The following is a 20,662-nucleotide window of genomic DNA, read 5'->3' as shown; positions in this document are numbered from 1 at the left end:
TATCTTGAATTAATTTAAAAAAAAATTAAATTAATTCAAAATGATAATTAGAATTGAATTAGGAATAGTAATAGTATATATACAAAACCATACAAAAATTTGGAAGTTAATTCCATGAAAATGTATGAAAAATTGAAGAAAAAGGAAAAAAACCGAAACTGTACGGACAGTTCTGCGATCGCAGAAAAATATCAGCACAACCTCGATTTTGTCAAATCTTCAAAAAATCATAACTAATTCAAATAAAATCCAAATTAAGTTCTGTAAAAGGCTAACTTGCTTAATTTTTTCCATACTATCCAATAAAAATAATTCCAGAATCGAAATCACAATTATTTTTCACGAAAATTTCACAAACATCAATCATTCATCAAATAACACTCAATACAACATGATACCATCCAAAGAACATACAAACAATCGTTTTAAAGTCCAAATTTCATGTAAGTAAATCAATTACCATGGCTCTGAGGCCAGTTATTGGAATTTATTTTACCAGGATCTTAGATCTACTCACAAGTATGTTTATTAACATCCTAAATATGAACTTTCTAAAACGATAAAATAAACACATATAAAGTTAAAGAAACCTTACATTGGGTGCAGCGGAATATAATGACTCCTTCCGTTCAGATATCTAGCCCTTGATTCCTTTCTGTAGCAGAGCATTATCAATATCTGAACCTGGATCTCTTTCTCTGAATCCTTGATGCTGAATCTCCTTTGCTAATGATCTTTCTTCACGATCTTCCTCACTATGATTGAGGTATCACTTGATGTGTGTGGGCACTAATCAAATCACTAAGGATTTCGAAATTATCAAGGAAGAAGAGAGAGAGTGGTCAGCTAAAGATAGGGAGAGAGAAGGCTCAGTTTTTCTGAATAGAAAAAGTCAGAAGAAAAGTCATATTTTTCTGAAGCCTTCACTATCTATTTATAGCATTCCACTAGGGTTAGATTTGAATTATATGGCATTAAAATAATGAAAAATCAATTTAAAATGCTACAATAGGTGGCTGGCCATGCCTTTAATGGATTGGGCCTTGGGCTTTGCAATTTTGCAATTTTAACACCTTTTGTATCTGATTTTCTAAAAAATGCCAATTTCTTAATTCAAACATTTAAATGCCAATTCTAACTATTTAATAACTATAAATAATTATTAAATAATATTGTCATTTATCATATTTATTAATTGATCCATACAAAGTATCATAATTAACAAATATGCCCCTATAAACTCTTTCTTTACAATTTCGTCCTTACTTAGTGAAAAATTCACAAATAGACATAGTCTAATTTGAGAATTATAATTGATTAATCCAAACCAATCACATGAGTCTTACAAGCAATATTATCTCAACTAGTGGGGGGACCATGGGTCTATATAACCGAGCTTCCAATAAGTAGATCAAGAATTTAGCACTAAAATTCACTAACTTATTAATTCTTCGTTGAATCCACGCATAGAACTCAGAATTGCACTCTCAGTATATAGAATGCTCTATATGTTCCACCATATAGGCACATCATTAGTTATCCATTGTTATAATCCTAATGTGATCAATGATCCTCTATATGAATGATCTACACTGTAAAGGGATTAAATTACCGTTACACCCTACAATGTATTTATTCCTTAAAACACTTGACCCCGTATAAATGATATTTCAGCTTATGTGAAATGAGTACTCCACCATTTATGTTCGTTTGGTCAAGCTCGAAGGAGATCATCCTTTGCTTACTATTCGCCAGATAGAAGCTATAGATTCCATGTTTATGATAGCGCTCCCACTCAATTGCACTACCGTGTTCCCAAAAAGTACGTATCACCCTGACCAAAAGGTAGGCTTAACTAACAATTCAAGGAACACGAATAGCCTTTCAAGATTGAGCCTAATCATAACAGGATTAAGATCATTTGATCTAGGATCAACTAGGCGATATTGACTTGAATAGATTTTACGGTAAGTTTAATTAAATCTAAGTCAAAGTTCAATATCGGTCCCTTCCGATGCATACTCCATGCATCCAACCTGAGCTTTACTTTAACCAATGTTCTGGAAAGAACATAGTATTTCTCCAAATACAAGTAAACTCTTGTTGTAGATTATCATATCAGTAGAACCCTGTGTCTGATAAATCTAGGAAACTTTATTCACATAGTCATGTTTACTTTCCAATGTGTTGACGACACAATAAACAGGATCAAGTATGTGAAAAGGGTTTCAGATGAATTTATACATTATGTACATATAATCATGAAATAAATCATGTGAACCATGCAACATTAAATGTTAATTCTGATCTATATTAATAAGTAAATCTGATTATATTGAAATGAGTTTTATTTAGGGCATAAAACCCAACAGGGATGAGGGGGTAGCACGGAGGATGTCTTTGTATTCCAAGAGAGGAGGGTGAGGGAAATTATCACAGCGAAGGAGGTATTTAGAGAATTTGTTATAGGTATGGTCAACAAGACCACAGAAATAGCAGAAATTCGGAAGACTTTCGTATTTGAAACTGACCCATCGTGGCTCAGATATGCCCCTGAAACGGATGGTCATACCTCTGCGAAGAGGCTTAGTGATGTCAAGAAGCACACGAATTCGTAGGTAAGGACCAAAGTTTTCCATTAAGGAGAGAGGATAAATTTCCAGGAGATCACCAATTTCATCAGCAATGAACTGTGCAAGTTGGGGGCTTTTACGTCCAAACGGGATTCGATGGACTTGGATCCAGAAGGGGACATATCGAATAGATTCAGGAGTAGGGGTTGGCGACACATCAGGGTGAGTGAAGACCATCAAAAACTTATCAAAATGCCATGGCTGTTCTTCAAGAACACGACGCCTATCGCCATCACATTGGAAGGAAGCCAAGAAAAGCCCAGAATGATATTCAGATATTTGGCAAGGAAAACGGAGGGTCCAAGCTTCGAACATGGCTTTTTCAATCCAAGAGGGCTTAGCAGATTTGGGAGATAAAAGTTTGAAAAACAAGCAAAATGAATCAGCATCAGTAGAAGAGTGGATGGAAATGTTATCGAAGTCGTGGACGAGGCTGTCCTCATCATCAAGAGCAGTTATGGGGTTAGGGTTGCTGGAGGAGTAAGCCATTAAGGTAGGAAAAAGGGAACTAACAGGATTTTTAACGGGAAACGAAAGTGGTATGAATAGAGTAAGGGAGAGAACATATAAATAAGCAAAGATAGAAAAAAACCACAGAGAAGAGTACCTGGAGAAGAAAAGTCGCCTCGAAGAGAGAACTGGTGTCTGAACCATCGCTTCAAAGCTGGGAGAGACGGTCTGGATTCGGCGTTGATACGCAATGATGGTTTTTGGGTGTGAGAGGAAGAGAAACCAATTGACGGTTGGTTTAGTTGTATAAGAACGATTCGAAGATCGAAAATAGTGGAGATTGTGCAGAGAAATTAAATGCTGAAAAGAAAGAGCCGCTGTAATTAAATGCAGGTGTGAGAGAGAGATAGCATTAAACAGCGATGGAGCTCGAGAAATTAGGGAGAAATGCATAATGATTAGGGTGACGTATTAGGGAAATAAATCAAAAGTCAGGGGAGAGCAATTAATGAGGCTAACAGGAACAAAATGGAACAGCAAAATTAAAGAGATGATAGGGGGTAATTAATGTAAAAACAGAAAAGAAGCAAAGAGAAAATAAAAGAAAGAAAGAAACGAAGAAGCTCAAACCTGTGGAAGAAGAAACGAAGAAAAGAGAATCAGACAAACAAACCGATATTGATGCTTAACCAGAGCAAAGCCTGTAGGAAGCTTCAAGAAGAAGATTAACCCTTTTAACACTTGTAGTAAGCTTTGAATATTTAGTCAATTTTGCTCTTAGTGTTGATAAATGCAGCCTCATTGCACTTTCATTAGTATAAAATCCCCATCTACAAGACTTCACTATTTAGTGTTGTTTATAAAATAAAAACATTGTGTACCATGTTTTTTTTTCTCTTAACAGAAAAAAAGTAAAAATCCCCTTAAAATTTTGTGGGGATTAAAATTACATAATAATTTGTAAAAAAGGAAATATATATATATATATATATATATATATTACGTATTAATGGGATGGCAGTTAGTTGAGACATAGTAGATAGATGACGAAATATATGCTGAACTAACACACATGCCACTTCACTTCTCAGAACACAATTGCAGAAATCATCAAATTTATAACCTGATTTGACCCCACCACTTATTAAGTACTTACTAACTCCCTTCTCAACATCCAAAACTCAATCTCAGCCTTACATTACATTACATCACATAACTTATCAAATCCCCAAATTACCCTTCCCAAGTCCAACATAACAATGACATTATATTACATAACACTCCTCCCAACGAATAGCTTTATTATTTATTGTTGCATTATTGAGAAGTTTCACCCTAGAATAGGGTGGACCTCTGTTTTGGAGTTAATGTAAATTGATAATTATGAATTTATCATTCATCAATTGTTAAATAATGTACTCTTTTTTCGTTTTTTTTTTTGGTTCACTTACAATCATGGTTGAACTGGATATTATTAAAACTGAATTTTCATAAGTTAAAGGTCAAAAATGCATAAAAAACTTAAAAAAATATATGGTACTTTATGTAAAATTGTGATAAATTAAGGTGGTAATAGCAATTAGAAAAGCATATACCAAGTACCAACCTCACTTAACTCGTGAGTAGTGTTTATTTATTAATTAATTTAATAGTATAAATGGTTGCAAATTTGGGTTAGTAACGCCAAAAGCATCAAACCAAAGATTTCACATTTCAGAATTTTGTCAGACGAAAAAAAGGAGCCCTTTTTAAGATGTCTCCGTTGAGCTGTCGTTTTCCTACTTTTCTCACTCACTTTTTTACTCACAGCACTGGCTACTAGTACTACTCTTTATAGCCTCATCACAGTGGTGGGAATAGTTTAGCTTGGGAATCACAATTCCGATCATTCTCGCCGGAATCTTATATTCATTTTCAGGTCTTTCCCCTACTGTATTTTCATTTTTTATTTGGTCAATATTGTTTTCAACACAGCCGATGATTCTATATAGAAGCAAAAATGCGTTTTCAATTGGGTTTCACTCTGTCTGTCAGACCAGTGTTCATTTTTTTCTTTTCTTTTCTTTTGATTTTTGGAAATTGGTGACTGGTTTTTTCAAAATAAAATATACCCTTTTTTAGGCAAAATCTTCCTTTTTCTTCAAATGTTTTCATTTCTCCTGAAAATAGATTGATGAAGCAATAGATTCTTTCCATTATTGTTTTATTTGTTATTGATGTTTTTGGCTATAAATGAAAAAGGTGGGTTATGCGTTTCTTTCAAGACAAAATAATGGAGATAAACACAGAGAAAAAATGGATGGTTATCAGAAAGAAAAGCTTCAAGTCAAAACTTTCTGGTAGATTTTTGTTCAAAAGGTTTTGACTTTAAGAAGGAAAAAATTGTGAATGTGGATTATCTGATGAACTTTAATGTTGCTTTTGGTGTATTTTCAGTATGAAATGTCATTTGGATCACAAGGTTGAGTTATTAGCCTATGTGAATAGCCAGCACAAGACATTGGAGATGAGGTTTGAGTAAACCTTCAAGTTCAAACATTTTTCCAATTCATGGTAAATCATACATACTTTCTTTTCCTTTTTTTTTTTTTTGGGTAATATATGTTAAAAAATTATATGCAGAATAATGGGTTTCATCTCCGAACAAATGAGTTAGCCTTTTTGGAGTGAGCAGTGTAAAAACAAAGAAATAAAGAAAAATAACTATGCAGGGATAGAAGGAGATTCTACTGCTTTTTGGAAGAATATCAATAAAAGCTTTGGCTAATCAAAAATGGTGTCAAAAAAACATTTATATGGATCGCACCATCCATATAATGATCAACGTAAGTCCTGTAATTATGTTTTTCTTGTAGCTTTTTAACATTCTTGTCTTATAATGTTGCTGCAGCAAATAACAGTGGAGATTTCTGGTACTTCATTTACATCTATAAGAGTGTTTGGTTTACTAATTTATATATTTTTTCAACTCTGGTAGCATTTGAGGCTCTCTGTTGTGGCTCATGGAAAACTCTGAAGAGTATACGCATTAGCAATGGGACTATGCGTTTGAATTTTATGGATCATGGATGTACTCTTCAGGAGAAGGGACCCTTTACGAACCTTCGAATAAAGTCGAGGCAAGCTACATTATCTGATTGCACTTGCTTTCTAAGACCTGGTGTTGATATATGTGTGCTTTCAACCTTGCATTCCCAACATACACAGAATTTGGATGATGAAGGACAAGATCCTGTGAGTGATCCTTATAATAAACCGTACATTTATACTTTGGACTACAGAGCTTTCTTCATTCAAATTTGATTTTCTGTTCCTCATTCTGTTTGCTGTCTTATACGTTTCTTACCATTATCATGATTTATTCTATAGTTTTGTACATGAGTGATGAGTTAGTAACTATTGTGCTGAGTTCCTATCCTGGCTGTTGCCTACCTTTGCAATTTGTCTTTAATGTTTATTGGCTTCTTTAGTCTGAGTTAAGTAATTTGACCAATCTGGCATTATAATCTTGATCTGCCATAGGTTTGGATTGATGCTAGAATAAGCTCCATAGAGAGAAAGCCTCACGAATCTGGATGCTCGTGCAAATTTTACATCAACTTCTATACTAACCAAGGTTCTCTGGGTTCGATGACAGAAACACTTAATAAAGAGATTAATTTAGTAGAAATTGATAAAATATTTATCCTTCAAAAGCTTGGTCAAAACTTTTGTGAGGATCAGTACTACAGATGGGATTTCTCAGAGGATTGCTCTACTCGGCAGAAGACCAAAATGCTTTTAGGGAAAATCTTATTTGATCTTTCATGGTTACTTGTTACCTCTTCTGTAAAGAATCTATCATTTGATGTAAGATCAGTGCAAAACAAAATTGTATATCAAATTTTGGGAGCTGTTGAGGAGAGCAGTTCTTCAAGTTCTCATAGTACTCTACATGCTGCAAACTTTAAAGTAGATAATGGTATTTCAGTCCCTATTGTTGTTCAATTTGCTGAACATGATTCTATCAGAGAAGAGCCTACTCCAATACTTGACAAAATTGAAGCTGAACCATCACCATTTTCTGATTCTATGGGCTTACGCCGTTCCAAACGTCGCAATGTTCAACCTGAGCGTTTCCTTGGCTGTGACAGTGGGTCAGAGATAGATATTGGCTATGTTCGGACAAGGCCATACAAGGTTGATAGAGGGGAAGATATTGAATTGTCAATGCCATTGTCGCTCCTTTTCGGTGTAAATGGCCTTCGTTCAAAAGTACGTACAAAAGATAAATACATAAGTCATCCTTGTAAACGAGATTTCTATGGTAATCCAATTGAATGTGAAAGTAAGACCTCTTCAAGGAAGGTAAAACAAAGTGTGACTAATCATAAAGAACATCAACACAAACCAGATGTTTCTTTCACCGAAAAAGAAATTGCTTCACTGTCCTTTGACTATCAATTCCAAGTCAAGAATCCTCAAAACCGTGCAAAGATGCTTGATGAGATTCCTCCCCAGCGTTACTACAATAACAATTACTCCAAAGTACAGAAAAAGAATATTTCTGATCTAGAAGAGTTGGAGCTTGAAAGTACATTTGAAAGAAGACCAGTTGCTAGAAGCGTTCAGCGAAAAAGATTTCGGCATTATACGCGATACACTGGTGCCAATGGAGAAAGAACCTATCAAAAGAGATCTCTCCATGCTGGAGCATATACAGAACTAATAAACTCATTCTTGAGAAACATTGACTGTACAGGCAAGGAAGAGCCACCGATCACTGACCAATGGAAAGAACATAAAACAACCAACTTTGAGAATGAAATGCCGCCAGATGAGGATGAGGAAGAAATGTCAGAGACTGAACTGTTGTGGAAAGAAATGGAACTAGCCTTGGCATCGACTTATGTTCTTGATGACGATGAGGTAAGACTTCTAGTTTCTACCTTATCTATAATTTTGTCTTTGTTTCTCATTACTAGTTTAAAATAATCTAAATACACTCTTTTGTATTTAGAGAATAGTTTACTGTGCAATTTTCTATGTCATCTGTTTTCTGGAAGGTTTATTAAATCTTTTATGAACTTATTTCAGGATCCAAATGTCCGCTGGACAAATGCAAGGGACAAGTTTTCAAACTTAGAATGTGAACACGATTACAAAGTGGATGAAGAAGTTGGTATTTTGTGCAGTTTATGCGGTTATGTTTTCACAGAGATTAGAGATATTTTGCCACCCTTTGTAAGTCATTTCGTAAACTCAGAAACATGCAGATTTTAACTTAGTTTTTTTACCTTTATTTTATATGAACCGGGAAATGTCTTTCGATATGATAGGGTGAGGGGGAAGTAGAGGCATTTGTTAATAACATTTTCAAATTGGATGAGGGATAATTTCTTTTCTTAGTTGTTCATTGTAGGAATGTGGTATCTAGTCTAACAATGATTTTTAAACAACTGTCTTGTGAATTTTTTATTTTTCTAGATGCAAAACACTGGTTGGAGTGCAGCTGATAAGAAGTTCAGTGAAGATGATTTAGAGCATGGTGCAGCTGAAGAATCTGAGATGGAATTTCTATGTCCTCAGGGTTGTCCTGACAAACCTCTATCGGAAGAAAAGGAGAATGTGTGGGCCTTAATTCCTGAAATTCAAAGGAAGTTACACGATCATCAGAAAAAGGCTTTTGAGTTTCTATGGAAAAATATTGCAGGATCTTTAACGCCGGATTTGATGAAACAAAAATCCAGTAAGTTGGGTGGTTGTGTCATCTCTCATTCTCCTGGCGCTGGGAAAACTTTTCTTATGATAGCATTCCTTGTCAGCTACCTAAAGTTATTCCCGGGTAAAAGGCCTTTGATCCTTGCTCCAAAGACAACGCTCTATACCTGGTACAAAGAATTTATTAAGTGGAAAATTCCTATACCGGTTTATCTAATCCATGGTCGGAGAACCTATAGAGTGTTCAAGTCAAAAACTGTGAACTTTCCTGGAGCTCCAAGGCCAACTGATGATGTCAGACATATTTTGGATTGCTTAGAGAAGATCCAGAAGTGGCATGCACAGCCTAGTGTTCTTGTAATGGGTTATACTTCCTTTCTTGCATTGATGCGTGAAGACTCTAAATTTGCACATAGGAAATTTATGGCTAAAGTTTTGAGGGAAAGTCCAGGAATCTTGGTTCTAGATGAAGGACATAACCCCAGAAGTACCAAATCAAGGTTGAGGAAGGCCTTAATGAAAGTTGAAACGGACCTAAGAATATTGCTTTCAGGTACATTGTTCCAGAACAACTTCTGCGAATATTTCAACACTTTATGTTTGGCAAGACCAAAGTTTGTCAATGAAGTGTTGAAGGTATTAGACCCAAAATACAAAAGGAAAAAGAAGAAACTAGTGGAAAAGGCACGGAATTTGCAGGAAGCACGAGCAAGGAAGTACTTCTTGGATAATATTGCAAAGAAAATCGATTCAAGTGAAGAAAAAGAGAGGATGCAGGGGCTTAAAATGTTGAGAAAAATTACCACTAAATTCATAGATGTGTATGAAGGTGGAGGATCTGCTGACACACTTCCTGGCCTACAAATTTACACCTTGCTGATGAACTCAACTGATAAGCAGCATGAGATTTTGGTGAGACTGCATCAGATTATGTCCACATACCATGGCTATCCCCTAGAACTGGAGCTTATGATTACTCTTGGATCTATACATCCTTGGTTAATCAAAACTGCAGTCTGTGCTAATAAATTTTTCAGTGAGGAAGAACTGGAGGATCTTGAGAAGTACAAGTTTGACTTAAAGAAAGGATCAAAAGTGAAATTTGTTCTGAACCTTGTTTATCGTGTTGTGAAGAAGGAGAAAATTCTGCTCTTCTGTCACAACATTGCACCAGTGAAACTGTTTTTAGAGTTGTTTGAACGAGTATTTGGTTGGCAAAGGGGCAAGGAAGTCTTAGTCTTAACTGGAGACCTTGAATTGTTCGAGCGAGGAAGAGTGATGGATAAATTTGAGGAGCCAGCAGGGGAGTCAAAGGTCCTGCTTGCTTCGATTACAGCCTGTGCTGAAGGAATCAGTTTGACAGCAGCTTCTCGGGTTATCATGCTTGACTCAGAGTGGAATCCATCCAAGACAAAGCAGGCTATAGCAAGAGCTTTTCGGCCTGGACAGCAAAAGGTGGTCTATGTGTACCAACTCCTGGCCACAGGTACATTGGAAGAAGACAAGTACAGAAGAACAACATGGAAAGAATGGGTTTCGAGTATGATTTTCAGTGAGGCTCTTGTGGAGGACCCTTCAAAGTGGCAAGCTGAAAAGCTTGAAGACGACATACTGAGAGAGATGGTGGAGGAAGACAGGACGAAATCGTTCCACATGATAATGAAAAACGAGAAGGCTTCCACCGTTATCAGAGGTAAAGAAGACTAAACCTTCAATGACTTTGCTTGTGGAACAGCAGATTGTCTTCCATCGGACTGTTTCTTTCCCTTTCGTTTCGTTATATCCTAAAGGCATTTTGCTAGTCCTCACCTCATTTGTTACATTGACTAATAACAAAGATGGTTTTCTGTCCATTTCCCTAGTGTTTTTCTGGCTATTTCATAAGCTTCGTGTTACTACTTGTTGATACCTGCGTTCGGGTTCAACTTCATCACAGTGACCAGCTTTAGTCATTTTATCCAAAGTTCATTATTCAAAATATACATGTTTTGTCTAACCATTGCAGATTGTTCTGAAATATGGTTTATGTTTATTTAATCCATAATGAACTTTAATGAGAATGAGAATAAAGGAAGCGTTGCCATTTCTTTGTGCTGTGACTGTACTGCTTTCATCCATGTTCCATCCCTATTTATTTTGACACGAGTTTTACTAATCTTTTCATTCCTCTTCAAACGTTTTCTTTGATTCTTTGCATTACAACTTTTAGAACACAAACTTTGATGAATCCTTTACTTCATGAAATTGGAAAAAGTCATTTCAGCATTTTACATAATTTCCTTTCCAAACATTTTCCCATTACAAATAGCATACGCGGGAAATTGTTTCTAATGATATATACTCGTGCCAATAATACACTGTTCAGGTCACGTTGGAAAGTTATTTTAGGGACTCCGTTCTCAATTTAAGCAAGCAAGACGAGATGAATATGTAACATAAGATTAGATTTTTTTGGCAACTGATGTAGGAACTTCTTTCTTTTTTTTTTTTGTTTTTGTTTTTTTTTTTTAACTTTAATTAGAGATAAAATAAACTATCTATATATTTTTTTTTTGAAAACAATAAACTATCTATATATTAATATAAAGGATTCCACAAAATAAGTGAGGTGTCATCCTACAATTCTTTTTATTTATTTTATTAGAATTAGTTTTTTCTTTTAAGTAAAAGCCACATGGTTTACAAATGAAATGAGTGTTTTACTCCTAAGCTATAAATATACTTTTATAGGGGGAATTACCTTATATATTATATTTTAATTTTTTTTTTTTTAAAAAAAATTTACGGTTTGGGTTGCTCTGGTGGTTGCTCCAGTAATTTTTATGTAGGTTGTTATGAGAATTTTGGTTACGATTTAAGTTGCTACATTGTTTGCTATATAAATTTTTGTAAAATACAAAAAAAAAAATAATAATAATAAAAAAAAACCTTTCATTTTATTTTGTAAAGGTTATTAAATAGGGATAATTTCAAAAAAAAAGTAAAAAAACAACAAAAAAAAATTACATGTAAGAAATTTTTAACATTTTTACAATTTTTTAGATTTTATTTACACAAAATACAGTCTTTTATGTATTTTATGTTGTACACCTATTTTTTTTATTATTCTTTTTATTATTTTTAATGTTATTTTGTTGTTATTTTGATGTTGTTTTCTTGTTACTTTCATGTAGTTTTTTTATTGTTTTCTTAAACTTATTAACAAATTAGAGCTTTTATACAAATTTTTTCTACCGAAATTAATTGAATTATAAATTTTTTTATATACATTTATAAAAATTGTAAGTAATACTTTAAAAAAAAAATATTAAAGATGATCCAATGTATTGTTTTAAACAAATATATAAATATATTTTTGTTGCACTAATCAACCTAAAAATATTAGGGGTAAGTTGAAAAATACCATTTTTATTAATCAATTAATCAAATTTACCTCTAATTTTATATTTTATTGAAACGTACCTCTTTTTATATGTATTGTACCTAAAATACCCTGACATAAGTCACATGGAGAGTATCTTGAAGTGACATGGGCAAAATTAGTACAATATTTAAAAAAAGAGGTAAAAATGATAGACTTTAAAAAAGAGGGTAAAAATAAAAGAGGACAACATAAAAAGGGTATAGAGTGTAATTTCTTCAAAATATTATAACTAAGGGAAATTTTATTTGCACCCCCAAAATTTTTAAACACACCCTATTTTTATAATTTTTATTTTATATAAAATTTATATCTTTAATTGTACTAAGTTTTTTTAACTTTTTTCTTCCAATTCATATTCTTAAAAAATATACCTATCAAACAAAAATAAATTATATTTTAAATATTATGACAAAAAAAAATTAAAATAAAAAATTATATGAAATTTATTTAGAAAAAAATAAAAATATATATGAGTTAAAAAAATTATGAAAATAAACTCAGAATAAGTATTGAAATTAACATAAAATAATTTGAAGAAAAAATTTAAAAAAATAAATTAAGAATAATTTTTAAAAATTACTAAAGTTTATATTTTTTTAATAATAGGGTGTATTTATCATTCTATTGAGTGTAAATAGAGTTCCCCTATAACTAATGGGCCTAGATTGAGTTATTCAATAAGAATAATACATAAAAGACAAATTAAAATCATATACAAAATATTATTTATTATAATTGTATCATGATTTATTTTATGTGCTAATCACATAAGATAAAAGGAAATATATAACTTATGTACTTTATAGTACTTAATTATATTATATGTGTATAAAAAATTATTTACAATTTATCATATATTTTATTAACAATGAAAAACATATTCTTAATTTTTATATACAATTTATATATGGTAAAAAGAAATAATAAATATACATATTTTATTTATAAATTTGTATTTAAATTTTAATAAATACTATATCAATATATCATCATACACTTGGTAAAAGAAAACACATCATCACAAACATTATCATAACAAATATATTAGATTAATAATTAATAAACATTATCAATAATAATATAAACATAGTGTTTATACATAAGGCTACATTTAATTACAATTTTATTTATTTTCTTAAACACATATTTTAATAACTATTAAACATAAGTGTTACATTTTAAATTATTTATGACATTTTAATAAACAAGAAAAAGTGTTTATTTAAATAAATAAATAAATAAACTTAAGTGTTTCATTTTTAAAATTATTATGATATTTCAATATACAAATTATATTTTCTTTTATGTTTTGAAAGAGAAAAACTTTATTAAGCAACACTAGGCTTATCTGCTAGTAACTTAGCAGCAGCACAAATAGGTAAACAATCTGTCCAAATAGCAGACTTCTGAGCCAAACGGCTCCACTTAGCTAGACTATTACCCACATTATTACAATCTCTAGCAACAAATAAAAATTCTAAAGATTGAAAAGAATCTCGCAAGTGAATGGCTTTCTGCACCAATTGCCCCCAGTCCGTGTAATTAGTAGCATTCTGTCGAAGAGCTTGGATGATGGTGTGACTATCAGAGCCCACTTTAGCTTTGAAGATAGACCAACGGAGAGCTAATTGAATGCCAAGCAAAATGGCAGCCGCTTCTGCCAGCAGGACCGAGATGCAACCAGGAACGAATTCAGCTTCCGCCACCACTAACGATCCCTCTGAATATCTTATCACAACACTTATACTGTACCCAGGCTGCCCCACCACCAGAGAAGCATTAGTATTTATAAGAAAAAAATCCTTTGGAGGAGGTTGCCAATGCAGTATCGGCTTTGGTGCAATAATCTTGGGAGTTTTCTGGTTTGATCCCAGGTGCAGCGCAAGTAAATCATAAGCCCAGTTGATCCATATTTGATCATTCAAGGCTTTGTGTTGGAAGATGAATGAATTTCGTCTTTGCCACACCAGCCAGGAGAAACCAATGAACCAGATTAGATCATTGTTTGGGATGTGATCTTTGAGCCACCATATAAAATCAGCCGCATGATTGATGAGAGGGTGGAAAAACTTTGAAAAGCCAATGTTCTTCCAATTTTTTTGGGTCTTCGGGCACAGCCAAAGGGCATGGCAAATGTCTTCTTCCTGCTATTTACAAAGATCACAACAAGTGTCTAAAGCCATACCTCTTCTTGTAAGCTCAATCTTCGTTGGTAGCCAATGATGGAACACCCGCCAAACGAAATTCTTCATTTTCGGAGTAAGGATAGACCCCCAAACAAATTTCTACCATGCTTTGAGTTTGGAATTATTTGAACATTCAGCAACTATAGGATTGTTAAACCGAAGCTCGTAACCACTCGCAACCGAATAAGCACCATTAGGAGTTGAATGCCAAGTGATCCAATCCGGTTTATTCATGGGAGGCTTAATTCCAAGGACCCAAGGAATATCATCTTGATGGAACCAACTTACCACTTCATTTACTTTCCAATTTCCATTCGGATTGAGCAGGGAACTAATTGTTATTGCTTGTGGAATTTGAATTTTGGTGCGGAGGTTGAAAGGAGGACTTCTCGGAATCCACAAGTCTTCATTTACTCTTATCGTACGACCGTCTCCAACACACCATCTAGAGCCTTTAATTAGAAGGTCTCTACCCCAGATAATACCACTCCAAATTGAGGACCCATAATGACCCAACTTAGCTTCAAAGAAACTCTCCGAGGGGAAATAAAGAGCTTTTAAGATTCTTGACAGCAAGCAATCCGGAGTAGTTATTAGTTTCCACCCTTGCTTGGCCAAAAGGGCTTGGTTGAAGTCTTCTAAATCACGAAATCCCATCCCTCCTTGCTCTTTCAAACGACAAAGTTTCCTCCAATTATCCCAATGTAACTTATGTTTATTCTTGGTTGATCCCCACCAGAACCGAGCTATTAAACTTTCAATATCATGAAGGATCCCCTTGGTGATTCTAAAGAAACTCATAAAATAGCAAGGTAAAGCTTGAATAACCGCTTTACTTAAAATTCCTTTCCCGGCTTGTGAAAAAAAGACCCATCTTCCAACCTTGGAGCTTTGCTTCGACCTTGTCTCTTATCTTCCCAAATACTTGTTTCTTGTTTCTTCCCACAAAGGTTGGCATGCCTAAGTACTTGGTATGGTTTTTAACAAGTGTGACACCCAAGTTAGAGGCTATGGCAGAAGCCATTGAGTCGTTTATCTTGCCTCCCACGCACATCTCGGTTTTCTCAAAATTAATACATTGACTGGATAATTTCTCATAAGTTGCCAGCACTTCTTTCAATGTAGTACTTTCCTCCATAGTTGCATCAAGGAATACAAGGCTGTCATCCGTAAAAAGGAGGTGAGACAACCTTTGTTCCATATTACCAAACCTCAGCCCATGGATTTTCCCAGCTCTTTCAGCTTCAAAGATCATACAAGAGAGGCCTTCAGAACATAAAAGAAATAAAAAAGGAGATAATGGATCACCTTGGCGAAGTCCTCGTTCAGGAATAAAGAATCCTTTGATTGAGCCGTTGATGAGGATGGAGAAGGAAACCGATCTAACACAGTTCATGATCTTTGTAATCCACTTATGATCAAATCCCAGAGAAATCATCATTGCTTCTAAGAAATTCCATTCGACCCTATCATAAGCCTTGGACATATCTAACTTGACTGCCATTTTTCTTCCATTCCCGAAGCAACCTTTCCTCGTACAATGAAGACTTTCAAATTCAATAATAGCATTGTCTTGGATAATTCTACCACCAATAAAGGCACTTTGATTTGCTGAAATTACGGTATTCAAGCATTGTTTCATTCGGTTAGCAAGAAACTTCGAAACCACCTTATAAACCACATTACATAGACTGATCGGGCAAAACTCGGACATTTTTGTTGGCTTAGGAACCTTCGGTATGAGACAAATCAGAGTTTCATTTATAGGGCTGCAATCGACATTGTTGTTCAAAATGTCAAGACAAGCATTAATTACCTCCGTACCCACGGTATCCCAGCTTTTATGGAAAAATAGACCCGAGAGACCATCTTTGCCAAGGGCCTTCAACGGGTGAATTTGGAACATAGCTGATTTTACTTCGTCACATGTAAAAGGCTCCAACAACCTGGAATTGTCATCAGTACTCAATCGGTTTGGAACACATCTACTGAGAATCTCTTGAATAGCAACTCCTCTATTAGCTTTAGTAAAAAGCTGTTTGAGCCTATTCAACAATTTCCAACTATCCATTCTACCCCGAATCGGGGCTGCCATAGAAGCCAGTAAAGCGCCAAGAAAAGCCAAGGTTATTATCAACTAGAGCATCGATATGAGAACTAGTATTTGACTTGATATGAACCGCATAGTCCTTAGTCCAAAGAAGAGCCAATCCACCACTCTTTCCTTTAGCATCCACCGAAAAACATCCTTCAAAGCCAAGTTGTATTCGAATAAACTCCATACGGGTGCTATTTTAGCGTGTTTCCGACAAGAAAATCATCCAGGGATGATAGTCCTTGACGTGGGATTTTAAGGTGTTTAAAGTCCAAGGGTTCCCAAGCCCTTGGACATTCCAAAATAAGGCCATCATTGTTCTCGGCGACCTAGACTCGCTGAGTTCGCCGCTTCCAAGTTCATAGCAAAGGTCAAATCAGTCATAGAAATTTCCTTTGCATTGTCTTCCTTCTCTGCTGTAATATTCTTCCTCACAGTAGCACCAATCGGACCAATACCCTTATTGATCTTGCTTCTTTTAGGGACCACCTTTCGCCTTTTTGAAGGTCCTTCAATGTTTTTCAAAGATTCACTACCATTATCATAAGTTATAGGAACATCCATAAGGTTGTTGAGGCCATTGAATATGGTATTAATCAAAAGCTCCTTATCTGTAGAGTTTGACAAACAAGCCTTTGATGTAGAAACATCACCAGAGAAAACCACTCCCTCATCTCTCCAAGAACCACTCCTTTTTGCTTTGCTTATCCCTTTGCTCATCCTTTCCTTCATAGACCCTCCTCCAGAAGTCGAAGTACCATGAGATAGCAAATTCTCAGTAGTATTCGAACCAAGATTATCAGCCGTGACAACTTCCTTGCCTTTGCCCGTGGAACCTAGTTTGGAAAAACTGGAGTAAGAATATGACCCTGCACCCGCACTATGTATCTGTCCAGGATTCGCCAATGTAGGAGGACAATTTGCTATTTCTTTCACAGAGTTAGGGGGAAGCAAATTTGAATTTGGAATTCTTTTCTCTAGAAAACCAGGAGGGGTGGAGATGTTGGCATTCATAGTAGGGTATCCATACACAGCCGAGGCAGAGGAGACTCTTTTATCATCCACTTTCAACCAAGATCCATAGCCCGACTTTACATTCCCCATACCATCCTCAAAGCGTTTAACTGGTTCTGCACAAACCCGAGTATCATGTCCCACAAAACCACAATTAAAACACATAAAGGGTAGACGGTCATACCTGAAGGGGAGCCAAATTTTTCGACCCTCGCTCGGAAATAGGAACCCTGGGCATATCAGCTTTGATAACTCGCACTAGACCGTGAATGTGAAGAAGCCTTTGGTTACGATCTTGGCGGTATCAACTTTTTGAACTTCAATTACTTCGCCCGCGAAACTAGCCAATCGCTCCATATTGCCCTGCGTGATCGATCGAGGGGGCAGCTGAAGAATTCGCCCACTGAGAGGGAATCGAGTGAGAACCTTGTTCCAATCTTGTGGAAATCCATCAAATCTCTCCACAATTAGAAAGCCATTATTGAGGAACCAAGGGTTCTTGGTTAGAATTCTATTCAAATCTTGAGAAGATTTGAATGAGAAGACCAGGAAACTTGATTCTTTGGTAGAGAGTTTGATTTCCATGCCCCAATCTTTCTCAGAAACTCCCCAAACTCTTTCCAGAATTGTTTTGAGAAGTGGATGATTCAAAGGCCGATTGGAACACAACCGCCCCATAGCACAAAGGGAGGCCACTAATCCAATTTTTAATAAACACATATATATATGCATTGTTTATAAAATATAAATAAAATTTAAAAATGTGTTTGTATATTCTTTTTTTTTTTAATTTTATATTAAATTTTAGTAAACATATTATTTTAATAATATATCAAAATATAAATATTAACTTTTATATTTACATATTTAACTTTATGTATTTTTTTTTTCAGAAAATCAATTGAAAGTAATCAACAAGTTAAAATTGTAAACATATATGTTTATTTGTAGATATTCATAAAATTGTATAGAATTATGTTATTATATTTTTTTTGCACTTTTTTTGTAACATTATACATTTACTTGTATACAAATGAAAATTGTCCTAAGATAAAAGATGAAAAAAAAAACTAATTAAATTGTGATTTTCTCATATTTTTTCTATAAGAAAAAATATTGGGCAAATTAAAAAAAAATATAGAATAAATTTATGAAACTGTTTTAGGTGATGTATAATTTCATATAAATATATAAATATAACATTATAAAAATTGATAAAATACAAAATGCATAAATATATACTTTTTTTTTTATTTAAATTTACAATTAACTAAATAATCAGATCTACCTATTTATATATTTATGTAATTGTAAAAACTAAAGAGGTAATGTGTTATGATGATGCATTTTTTTCATTTATTTTTTATATATATTTATTTAAGGGTGACTACTCAATGTTTACGTTAGATATGTAACCATGATGGTTACATTAATTTTGACCATTTGATCATTATTGAATGGATATGATTAATTAAAAAATTAATAAAAATAAATTATATATTAGCTATGACCTGAAACTACTATTCATTTATTATTATATTTTATTTCCTTATAAAATATCAAGATTAATTTATTTAAAATTTAAATTTAATTATAATTACTAATTAATTTTTACAATTAGTTATTAAATAAAGTTCTTTTAGCAATTAAGTTTTTTTTTTTTTTTTTTTTGCATTCAAATTATTAATATATTTACAACAAAACCCCCTGAAACATTAAAAAATTTAAACATATGACCTTAATTATAAAAAAAAAAATTAAAGATAAAAAAATTATTAATTTTATTAGAGTAATTTGCGGCTAACCCTCTCAACTATCATTTCACTTGCACTTAACCCTCCAATCTCAAATTTCGGTGGTAAAACCCTCCAAACTGCTAAACTGTTAGAAAATTTAAGGTGACACCTATTTATTTAAGTTAACTACTGACATGGACTGCCTACGTGTACCATCATGTACACATGGCACATTTATATTGGTCTACCTATAATTATTTAAACAAGAGGAAAATTAAAAAATTATTTTTTTATTATTTGATTTTTTTTTTTCAAAATTGAGAAATATTTTTTTTAAGAAAAAAACAAATTTTGAAAATATTTTTTTTATAACTTTTAAATAATTATATTAGGTGGACCAATATAAATGTCCCACGTGTACATGATGGTACACAGACAGTCCATGTCAACAGTTAATTGAGATAAATATGTGACACCTTAAATTTTCTAACAGTTTGGCAGTTTTGAGGGTTTTACTACCAAAATTTGAGGTTGGAGGGTTAAGTGCAAGTAAAATGATAATTGGGAGGGTTTAGCCGCAAATTACTCATTTTTTTAATGCCTTACAAAAAGAATAAAAATAAAAATAAAAATAACTTTTTCTTCTCTTTCTCCATTACATCATCTTCTTCTTTTTCTCTTAATACAAAGACACAACTTCACTAAAGAGCTTCTTCTTCCTCTCAAATACACAAATCCGACCCTTAAGATCTTTCTCCTCAATTCCCAGACCTAACCCTCAAGATGACTCCCATTGTTCACAAGTTTGGACAAACTAGTATATAGTTATTGTTTCTATACACTTTAGTGCGACAAACAAATGGGTGAATTGGGTTAAATGGTTGACAGGCGAGTCGACGAACGAATGTGCGCCTAACCCACTACTCAACGAGACAAATTAATTTACTGTTTTATTTTTAGATTTTCAAAGTTATTTTATTTTGGCATAAATCTATTGATGTCGTTGTGCTTTTAAAATTGTAGATTTTAAACGTACATTCATCTTCTTCTATATGATTATTTCGTTTAAGATTGGAATTTTTTTATTTTCATATTGATTGACGTGTTTTGGTATTTATTTAGTATTTTATTTATTTATTTTTTTTTGAATAAAATCATAAGATCTATTAATTAATAAATTTATTCAAAATAATAGAACGCACTTCAGAGGAACAGTCATCCAACTGAAGCACACGACCTGTAGAGAAACAAGAGTCTCTTGCCAAGCAATGAGCCAACTTATTTACAGATCATTTAACAAAACACAAATTGTGAAGGCAGAAAATACCGCTCTGAATTGCTTGGACACACACCAAGCTATTTGTTTCCAACATGACTCTATCCCACGAATGAGTTGCAATCCAACTCAATGCTTCTTTAATGCT

The 20,662-nt window shown here is 33.6% G+C and overlaps 1 protein-coding gene across 6 annotated transcripts; it reads left to right on the top strand.

Moving 5' to 3' along the window:
- Positions 1 to 4,756: 4,756 nt before the first annotated feature.
- On the top strand, positions 4,757 to 10,869 carry LOC115705141 (SNF2 domain-containing protein CLASSY 1). Of its 6 annotated transcripts, none has more exons than XM_030632381.2 (8): positions 4,757 to 5,001; positions 5,325 to 5,422; positions 5,520 to 5,594; positions 5,706 to 5,908; positions 6,061 to 6,317; positions 6,606 to 7,991; positions 8,160 to 8,306; positions 8,550 to 10,869. In XM_030632381.2, the coding sequence occupies exons 4-8, from the start codon at positions 5,857 to 5,859 to the stop codon at positions 10,488 to 10,490; spliced, it is 3,783 nt and encodes a 1,260-aa protein (XP_030488241.1). In that variant the 5' UTR covers positions 4,757 to 5,001; positions 5,325 to 5,422; positions 5,520 to 5,594; positions 5,706 to 5,856; the 3' UTR covers positions 10,491 to 10,869. The 6 variants fall into 6 exon arrangements, with proteins under 6 accessions (XP_030488241.1, XP_030488240.1, XP_030488239.1 ...); XM_030632380.2 differs by having other exon boundaries at positions 5,520 to 5,636; positions 5,795 to 5,908; XM_030632379.2 differs by having other exon boundaries at positions 5,520 to 5,636.
- Positions 10,870 to 20,662: the final 9,793 nt, after the last annotated feature.

This window comes from Cannabis sativa, chromosome 1, assembly GCF_029168945.1.
Source record: "Cannabis sativa cultivar Pink pepper isolate KNU-18-1 chromosome 1, ASM2916894v1, whole genome shotgun sequence".
Taxonomy (NCBI): Eukaryota; Viridiplantae; Streptophyta; class Magnoliopsida; order Rosales; family Cannabaceae; genus Cannabis; species Cannabis sativa.
The sequence above is the reverse complement of the archived record's forward strand: the minus strand, read 5'-3'. Positions and strand labels throughout refer to the sequence as shown.